This window comes from Oryx dammah, unplaced genomic scaffold (genome assembly GCF_014754425.2).
Source record: "Oryx dammah isolate SB20612 unplaced genomic scaffold, SCBI_Odam_1.1 HiC_scaffold_27, whole genome shotgun sequence".
NCBI lineage: Eukaryota > Metazoa > Chordata > Mammalia > Artiodactyla > Bovidae > Oryx > Oryx dammah.
The window spans coordinates 73836122-73846374 of record NW_024070211.1 but is presented as its reverse complement, the minus strand read 5'-3'; the positions used below and the strand labels follow the sequence as shown (position 1 = coordinate 73846374).

The window sequence follows — 10253 nt, the reverse complement described above, 5'->3', positions numbered from 1 at the left end:
CTTTATGATACTAAGAGCAACAATGAAGATTTCTAGAACCATGATTTAATAAGCAAACTGTCAAGCAGTCTAAAAACAAAACACCTTTTGTGAATATGAAACAATCTGATTTAAGAACAATACATATTCCAAGTAACAGTGATAGTGTTGATATATGATAGTTATAATTATTAGATTAATACTACTACAGTTTGACATAATCATTTCCAACCTTGATTTGGATGCATCCCAAAAATTAAAAAGCAGAATTCCAATTCATTTAAATTTTAAAATCAATACCTGCTATGTAACACTTGAGGAAACAGTGAATTCAAAACATTAAATGAGCGATATTAGGATACAGGACTGGAAAGTCTTATGAAGTTGCTAACTAGTGGTCTCTAGTATGTTAGCTAGTACATTAATTTGCTGTAATGTACATTGAATACTTGCTGTTGTTCAGTCACCAAGTCGTGCCTGATTCTTTGTTGACCCCATGGACTGCAGCATGCCAGGCTTCCCTGTCCTTCACAGTCTCCCAGAGTTTGATCAGATTCATGTCCATTGAGTCAGTGATGGCATCTAACCATCTCACCCTCTGTCATCCCCTTCTCCTTTTGCCTTTGATCTTCCCCAGCATGAGGATCTTTTCCAGTGAGTCAGCTCTTCTCATCAGGTGGCCAAAGTATTGGAGCTTCAGCCTCAGCATCAGTCCTTCCAGTGAATATTCAGGGTTGATTTCCTTTAGGATTTACTAGTTTCATCTCCTTGCTGGCCAAGGGACTCTCAAGAGTCTTCTCCAGCACCACAATTCAAAAGCATTGATCACTAGAGTTGTCAGTATGTAACATTTCTCTTGTGCTTTGTTCTTAACATCTATTGCTTATCCTCTGCATCTGATACTTCATACTCCCAGATTTGTATCTCTCATTTGAATTCCAGATTGGATATATGCAGTGACCTACATAACATCTCCACCTGGATGTCTAAAGGGTACCTCAAGTTTAACATGTCCAAAATGAAATTCTTGATTTACAGTCACTACATCTAACAGCAAAGCTTCTCTTCCCCTGTCTTCCCTACATTGTGCTAAAAACCTGAGGCAGCGTCTTTGATTTTTCCCTGTCCTCCCGTCTTCCTTCCCTGGTAGCTCAGATGGTAAAGCGTCTGTCTACAATGCGAGAGACCCAGGTTCAATCCCTGGGTTGGGAAGATCCCCTGGAGAAGGAAATGGCAATCCACTCCAGTATATTGCCTGGAAAATCCCATGGACAGAGGAGCCTGGAAGGCTACAGTCCATGGGGTCGCAAAGAGTCGGACACGACTGAGCGACTTCACTTCACTTCACTCCCGTCTTCATGAAGTTCTGTTAGTGTAACCTTTACAAAGTGCCTTGATTCCAGTCCCTACATCTTCACTGCTACTATCACACTGGAAGCCACCAGCATCTCTCTCTGAAGCCTCCCTGAGGCTGGTCGTTCTCTCCACAGAAGATGGAGGGAGCCTTTAAAAACTTAGATCATTACATTCCTGTGCTTACAACCCTTTAATGGCTTCCAGTGACACTAAGGCTCTAAGCCAAGAATACAGGCCCCTGGGCCAGGCTTCCCAGATCCCTGAGCAGCTCTCAGCTCCAGGGAGCCTCCCACCCCATCCTCTTACTCACTTAATTCTCTTTAGCAGAAAAGATCCTATTTGTTTGCCTATTTATCTCTGCCCTTTGGAATGGAATCTCTAGGAAGCAGGGACCTTTCTGACTTGTTCCCTCTGCCTTTCCAGCACCTAGAGTGGTAGTTGGTGATCCCCAATAAATGATTAGAAAGAATGAACAGATGTTGCTGACTTTGTTTCTTTTTGTACAACTTAGCTGTGACATTGTTAAACTCTACTTTCTGTACTGGCTTTAGGATACACATTGACTTTAGCTAAATATAAGTGTAAATTATTTGTTTTTCATAAATTATTTTGTTTATTGTACAAATTTGTTCCACAAATAGATAGCCTCAGCCACACCCAGAATAAAAACAAAAACGAGAAAGATGATTCTCAGGACACCTCCAAAAAAATTCAGACTAGTTCTGATGGAGAGAAACAAGTCCTGCCACATTCAGCACCTGAACCGTTAGCTGAGAGCAAGGAAGAAATTTCAACAACTGAGAGTGAAGACAGACTCACCCCCCAGCCAGGTGATGGTAAGTCTTCTTTCCATTTCCAGGATCCAAGTAATAACCATATGCTTGGACGTGGAACACTGTTAATAGGTTTACGATTACTACCTTGTTCCAGGTTCCTTGTATTCCCTTTTGTATTAAAAATACCAACCATTTGTAACTACATACATAAACACCAGATGGCCAGAAAAGCAGAGCTGTTGGCATTCAGATGTTAGAGAGAGAGCTAAACTCATATGGGCTACATGTGCTATCTCCAGCCTGTTGCCCACCAAGCTTGGCCCATTCTTGCAGTGAGAGCATGGTTTTGATATTTGGGGGTTCTTTTGGACACCATGGATTACTATAAGATTGACAGATGATTGACAGCCACTTAGGAGATCATTAATCCTTTACAAGTGAATTTCTTTTAATTTTTATTATTTTTGGTTGCACTGGGTCTTTGTTGGTGTATGTGTGCTTTCTCTAGTTGCAACAAGTTGGGGCTTCTCTCCATTGTGGTGTGCAGGCTTCTCGTTGTGGTGGCTTCTCTTGCTGTGGAGAACAGGCTGTAGGCACATGGGCACAGTAGTTGCAGTGTGAAGGCTCAAGAGTACAGGCTCAGTAGTTGTGGTGCACGGGCTTAACTGCTCTGCGGCATCTGGAATCTTCCCAGACCAGGGATCAAACCTGTGTCCCCTGCACTGGCAGGCGGATTCTTATCCACTGTACCACCATGAAACCCATACACGTGAATTTCTTTTAAGTGGTTACAATTGATCGGCATATTTTATATTTAGAGTTTTGAGGGTTGTTGTTTTTTTCAGTAAAATGTTTTCAAGGAACATAATTTCAAGACTATGTGAATCATGACCAACCAACCATGTAGTGTCTCAGGTTTATTTACTTCTTTCATTGATTCCATTCATTCTTTATGGCTGCAGTGGTTGGCAAATACCAGCCTGCATGTTATCCGTCACAATCTTTATGGGCCAGCTGGCAAAAGACTGTGTGTACCCTGGGGATATTTTCTTTGTTACTCAGTTTGTGACCATAGTAGCCAACAGGTTGATGTCTCATTATAACAACCACAAAGTGTTCGGGATGGATTGTCAAAGTTTTCCTTTTAGGTTAGTTGCCATAAAACATAGATATAGTTTAGAGTTGGGTTCACTCTAGTTTATAGTTTAGAGTTGGATTCACTCTAAAAAAATAAAAGTGTTAGTCACTCAATCGTATCCAACTCTTTGCAACCCCATGGACTGTAGCCCACCAGGCTCCTCTGTCCATGGAATTCTCCAGGCGAGAGTACTGGAGTGGGGTGCCATTCCCTTCCCCCAGGGCTCTTCCCATTGGCAGGCAGATTCTTTACTTTCTGAACCACCAGGAAGTTAAACGTAGATATAATTCGGCATTGGGTTCATAGCTCTAAAATGAAATGTTTATTAAGTATTTCTAAACTCTAGGCGTCTTCCTTTCTTCTGTACTCAGCTTTCCTTTCCTCTTAATTCCTCAAGGTCTTCCCAAAACTATCTCACAATAGATTCTGTTCAGGTCTGTTAATTTTAACGGCCTTTAAGCAGACAATCTGGACTCAGGTGTTTTGTTTCTAGTTCCCTTGTGTGTACTGTGACAGTGCCCCCAGTGAGGATGAAACCATTGCTCTCAGACAGTGTCCAGGTCAGTGAACAAAACATCAGACCCAGAATCGGCAACTGGCAATTGTCATCAGCTGGGCCATGATACTCTCCATCTATAGCAGGGAAATACTTGCTTGTTAGTTACAAATTGGTCCCTTGATGAAGATGTATGTTCGCTTTACTTACACATTCTTTTCAAAAATCACCAGACTTTTAGAAATTATATTCTGCTGGTGAAATTTGCATTGGCCTTATCCATAGACAATGCTAGTATTTTCCGCTACACCTATTCCCTCTTCTTTTTTTCTTTCTTTACGTCTCAGATCATTGGGCTGCAGAAGTTATATTCTTCACATCTGCCCACTAACACAGATTTCCTTGAAAAACAGAAGAAGGAGAAGGGACATTATAGTAAAATGCTTCTACTCACGTATGCTCTTTTAGAACCAGAGTGGTGTATGCCACTCTGGAATTGTAGCTTCATTCTAACTGGAATTCTAAGGGTCTGGAAGGAAGGCCGTATCTTCAAAAGATGCTATCTGGTGTTTGGAACCATTAAATTATATTTCATGAAAAAAATGAAAAGAAAAATACATTCCCTAATGTAACTAGTAGCTACCAAAAAACATCAGCTGATTTGGAGTTGTTCTCATAAGGCTTTTTATCAAAGAGTGATTTCTGATCTTTAAGTATTAACAATAGTTATTCAAATCTGGAGACGATGATTATGATAGGCACTTATTTTATGTACATTAAGAAAGAAAAAGATGGGACTTCCCTGGCAGTGTAGTGGGTATCAATCCACCTGCCAAGCAGGGGACACAAATGAAATCTCCAGTCTGGGAATATTCCACGTGCCCTGGGGCAACGAAGCCCGTGGGCCACAACCATTGAGCCCATAGACTAGAGCCTGTGCTCCACACAAGAAAAGCCAGCCCAGTAAGAAGCCTGTGCACTGCAGCTGGAGAGCAGCCCCCAGTTGTCGTTAACTAGAGAGAAGTTTGCTCAGCAATGAAGACCCACAGCCAAAATAAAGAAACTGCCAGTTTTGCTATGACATAGTAACTGGTTATTCCTCCAGTGATGCATGTTTGCTTCTTTAATAACAAATTTACACTTTCTCATCCTGTATGCAAGTTTTTGGTGTACATGATAACTTTTCATTTCAATCCCAAACCATAGTAAAACATTTTGAAGACATTTTGAAGGTAATCAAAATCAACACTCAGAAATGACAATGCATATATCTCAAGTGTAGTGTCGAAGTGACAACAGTGTTGTAGTTATGACTAAGCTCATGTTCAGGCAGTGAGAACTACCTTACGGCTGTCACTTAGCCAACCATGGTTGTAAAATGCCACGGCTGTTGACTGGAAGACATGCCAATTTCAGAGATATTAAAGTGTGGGGAAAGCATACATTTTTGAATTTATGAAATATGGGGATAATCCACAATCTAAGTTTGTGAAGTGACTGATGTCTCGATTAGAAATATTCAAATAGATGATACTGCAGATAAATCATAGACTTGTAGATGTGGAAAAATACTTTAAAGGGTCACTGGGAACCATGGCAGAAGTTAAGAGCATAGGCTGTGGAGCCAGATTACTGGGCTCTGCTACCAGTGGCCTTGGGCAGGTTAACAAGCCTTGCTTCCCCTCCTCTGTAAGACGCACAACTTGTTTCTGAGAGGTGTTCATATAAGTACTTAGACCAGTACCAGGCACATTGTAAGTGCTTGATAAGTGCTAACTAATTATTATTTAGATCTGCTTGGATAACCCTATCCTTTCTGCAGAATATATTGGTCAGTAGGACTGAGAAAAAAATAAACAGAGATGATGAGAAAGACGTCTTGTTCACTCATCTTTTGTGAATGTGAGGCACCGGGCCATAAGGCATCAGTCATTTAAGTGGCCCTCGACATAGCAGTCTTGCTATGGATAATCAAAATGGTGTTCATTCGGTCTCAATTTAAACCCTCTGTGGCAATAGGAATAGATTCTAGACTCCTTCAAGACTGATAAGGACTCTTTCAGGGTAGGAAAATCTCCCTTATGCCTAGTGGTTATCTTTTTTTTAAGCAAATGCTGAATTTCTTTCTTTTTTTTTTTCTTGTTGGGTCATTAGCAAAAGTTCCAAAGCAACTGTTGCCATATAAGCCAGTGTGCTCTTAGATCACCTGCCATGTTTATTTCACGTCCAGGTACATGTTCTTTGTCAAATGTGCTGATATATTTGATACAACTCTTTCATCATCCTAACCCACACAGGATTAAAGTAAGCTGTTCTGGGTAGAAGGTAGATATGCCTACAGGTTCTTTTTTATCTTCTTCATTAGAACAGTTGAAGAACTGGCCAGTGTATGATACCCTGATGTTTTGTGCAAGTAAGAATACTGACCGGATTCACATCTATACTAAGGTAGGCATCATGTGGATTCTGGAAACATACACAAAGCTTCCTTTTTTCATGTTCCAATGGAGATAATTTTATTAGCAGTGAGATGGGTAGTGAGTTATTTTCCTACTTAAAGCTAATTCTCAGATTCCTCTGTTAAATCTAAAGACAAAGAGTGGCAAACAGCATGGTAGTTAAAGAGTGCAGACTCCAGGGCCAGGGTGCTTAAGTTCAGATCTGTTACTGACTGTGGAATCTTGTGCCTGATTCCTCAGCTGTAAAATATGGAGTAGTTGTTGCCAGGACAAAATAAGCTAATTCCTGGGAGGCCCTTAGCACAGTGCCTGGCCCTGGTGAACTCTCACTCCGAGTTGCCTCCTGCACTGATCCTGCAGCAACAGCAGCAGTAGCATCCTCACACAAGCCTAAGCCTGCCCACACATGCTGAGTAAACTCTAGGAAGCTTCAATAATATGACTGCTCACGGCCTGGGTTAGCAGCGCTCAAACTTTTCAGTCGCAGGACCTCTTAGCACTCCTAAAATTTGTTGGGGACCCAAAGACCTTTTGTTAATATAGGTTATGTTGTTGTTTAGTCACTAAGTTGTGTCCAACTCTTTTGCAACCCCATGGACCATGGCCCACCAGGCTTCTGGTCCATGGGATTTTACAGGCAAGAATACTGGAGTGGGTTACCATTTCCTTCTCCAGGGGATCTTCCTGACCTAGGGATGGAACCCATGTCTCCTGAATTGGTAGGTTCTTTACCACTGAGTCACCAGGGAAACCCCATGTGGATTATATCTCTTGGTATTTACTGTATTTGAAATTAAAACAGAAACACTTTAAAATATTTATCCATGTGAAACTAACAGTAATAGGGCTTACCTGGTGGTGCAGTGGATGAGAATCTGCCTGCCAGTGCAGGGGACATGGGTTCAATCCGTGGGTCAGGAAGATTCCGCATGCCGTGGAGCAGCTAAGCCTGTGCTGCTGCACAACTAATGAGCCTGCAAGCTCTCTAGAGGCTGCAAGCATCAGCTGCCAAGCCCGTGCGCTGAAGCTACTGAACACCATGCGCCTGGAGGCTGTGCTCTGCCACAGGAGAAGCTGCCACAGTGAGAAGCCTGTGCCCCGTAAGAGCAGCTTCCACTCAACACAATTAGAGAAAAGCCCGGCGCAGCAGTGAAGACCCAGCACAACCAAAAATAAAGGAATAAATAATAATTAACAAGCTAGCAATAATAAATCCATTGCATACTTATATAAGAAGCATATCTCTGTGAAAAATAATTATAATTTCCAAAACAAAAATAATGTTTAGTGAAAAGAGTGGCATAGTTTTACATCTTTAGTGGTTTCTACTGAAGTCATAATAGAAGACGGTGGGATTCTCAGATCTGCCTCTGCGTGGAAAACTTCCCTGGACGTTCCTAAGACAATAACAGTGGAAAAGGCAAATGGTGTTGCACTAGTATTATAAAACTTACGTCTCTCTGGATCTTCTGAAGGGTCTTGGAGACCATGTGAGAATCTTTGGCCAAGGTTCACTAGTATGAGTATTTGAGAAAAAAAAATTTCCTGAGATTTATGAACACTTTTGCTTGATCTACAGTTTCAAACTTCTAATCTTTACATGTATCATAAAATAGGATTTGTGAGTTTTTAAACACATGGGCCATTCTATTGAAATAATGTCATTTTAAAGATAAGTTAGGTTAGGCCTGCCCAAACTCAATTATGGGTTTTCTGCTAAACCAAATTATTAAATACAGATAGATGCTGTACCATGTAATAATCTTTAGTTCTAACTGAATATTAGAAGATACTGCTAGAAGATTAGGAGATGGCTAGGATCATGAATACCAGAAGCTCCAAGCAGCCTCCACTGTGGGACCACTGCCAAGAGCGACTCAAGAATGAAAATAGGCAGGACACATTTCCCTTAAAGGCTTCAGCCTTGGTCTGCCATGTGGAACTTCTAGACTTGGGGAGCACCAAGAAGCCCCCCGATCCTCAAGAGACAAGTCTAAGTGAGCCACCTCCTGCCCTTTGTGAGACCATCACCTAAGAATAACAGAGAATGGCTCTCCCAGGGGCTAGAAGGTCAAGAATCCAGAAGGCAGACCCCAGGCAGAGCAAACACACACACATTCAGAAGCCCTTAAACTTCTTACTGTATACAGTAAAGGCTCTGTATCCTGGATCATCATGCCAGGGTATTTCCTCCTCTGGTGGAGACTGGAGAGAAACTGCAAATGGTAGAGGGTAGAGGGTGCTTTCGTCGTAGTTCAGTTGCTAAGTCGTGTCCTACTCTGTGACCCCATGGACTGCAGCACGCCAGGCTTCCAGGCTTCCATGTCCTTCACCATCTCCCAGAACTCTGCTCAAACTCAGGTCCACTGCATCAGTGATGCCATCCAACCATCTAATCCTTTGGTGCCCCCTTCTCCTCCTACCCTCAATCTTTCCCAACTTCAGAGTCTTCCAATGAGTTGGCTCTTTGTATCAGGTGGCCAAAGTATTGGAGCTTCAGCTTCAGCACCAGTCCTTCTAATGAGTATTCAGGGTTGATTTCCTTCATGATTGACTGGTTTGATCTCCTTGCTGTCCCAGGGATTCTCAAGAGTTTTCCCCAACCCCATAGTTTGAAAGCATCAATTCTTCAGCACTCAGCCTTCTTTATGGTCCAACTCACATCCGTACGAGAACCCCCTAAGCAGTATGAAAAGCAGTCTGCCTGCCACCAGGCAAATACCACAGCCACCTTCCTGACCTCTCTCAACAGTCTCGAGTGCATTTTTACCACTCTTCTAAATACTTACGTGTCCCCTTGCCATGAAACATTATTCAATCAATTTTCTAAACCGGAGACACTAAGCAGGTCAAATGTCAACAGGGATTTTCACAGCTACAGCAGAGTTCAGAAGAAAGCTTTTCTGTTCACCTTATGAGACCTGAAATAAAATCTAGAAACAGAAATTCATATAAAAACTCCCATTCAGTGCCTAAAAGAACACTCTTTAAAAGGAAGAGCAGTAACAGATGTTTAGCATCTTATGTCATGCTAATAGTATACCTCTAAACTGTTCACTTCAGCCAGAACCCCAGCCAGAATAACAATTACACATCGCAACTTTTAATCACTATGTAAGTACTTTTTATGTATTTTTCTTTCCCCAAAGTGACTGTGGTAACTAACATTTCTTTCTGGCTGAGAGAATTAGACAGAATATAGGTTCAACTTTTCTTTATACAGTAGATTTCTATATACAGAGATTCTTCTTTCACTTTATAAAGAAAATACTTCATGTTTGACTGATAACACCTCTCTACATGGTATGGCTTACCCTTAGACCAAATGTAGTGGTGGCTGTCAGAGGGCCTGGCCCCCTCCTGGGGTCCATATCCTCTCAGTGGGGGCAGTATGGGTGGAATCTTGTCTGGAATCAGCTGCCTCAGTTTATCAGTTTAGAAGACTGGGCATGAAATGCAATAATAGCATTGTTTACTTTTAAAATAATTATTAGTGCCTACAGACAAAATGGATTAATACTGACTTCCTCATCTATAATCAGGATGGAAACCAGATGAACTGTAATTTCATTCCTTTGGATATAAAATTAGACCTGTGGGAAGATTTACCAGCAAGCTTTCAGCTGAAACAAAATCGCTCCCTGGTAAGAACGATCCTGCACATTTGTTCTGAATGAAAATTTGTTGAGTAATTTTAAAGACCATTTTTGAGTTTGATAAAAGCAGAGCAGCTTGTGGCCTGCTGCAGAGTCAGATCACTGGGTGCACTTTAATCAGTCCAGGCAGTGCCTATGAATTACCAGGATAAACGTGAAATCTGTTACCCTGGCGAACGATCACACCTCGGGCTGCTGTTTCTGTGGGTAGACTCATCCTCACATCATTTATTTTCTCATTCACAGGATTAGCAGCTGTGAGGTTGGTATCTGACAAAATCACACTTTATCTTTGTAGGTTAAGTTCTAACACTGACGAGCTCTGAGAGCAGGAATAACACCATGTTGAGGGACTCCATTCCTTATGGGAAGCACCAGGGTGCAGCCACAGGC

At 41.8% G+C, this 10253-nt stretch overlaps 1 protein-coding gene across 1 annotated transcript in view; it reads left to right on the top strand.

Moving 5' to 3' along the window:
* The window catches only part of ZRANB3 (zinc finger RANBP2-type containing 3), a 282932-nt gene that overhangs the window by 254909 nt on the left and 17770 nt on the right, over positions 1 to 10253 (top strand). Inside the window, exons 14-16 of the mRNA XM_040228505.1 lie at positions 1977 to 2171; positions 6111 to 6193; positions 9747 to 9848. Of these exons, the coding sequence (XP_040084439.1) occupies positions 1977 to 2171; positions 6111 to 6193; positions 9747 to 9848 (380 nt within the window). The remainder of the gene's footprint in view (positions 1 to 1976; positions 2172 to 6110; positions 6194 to 9746; positions 9849 to 10253) is intronic.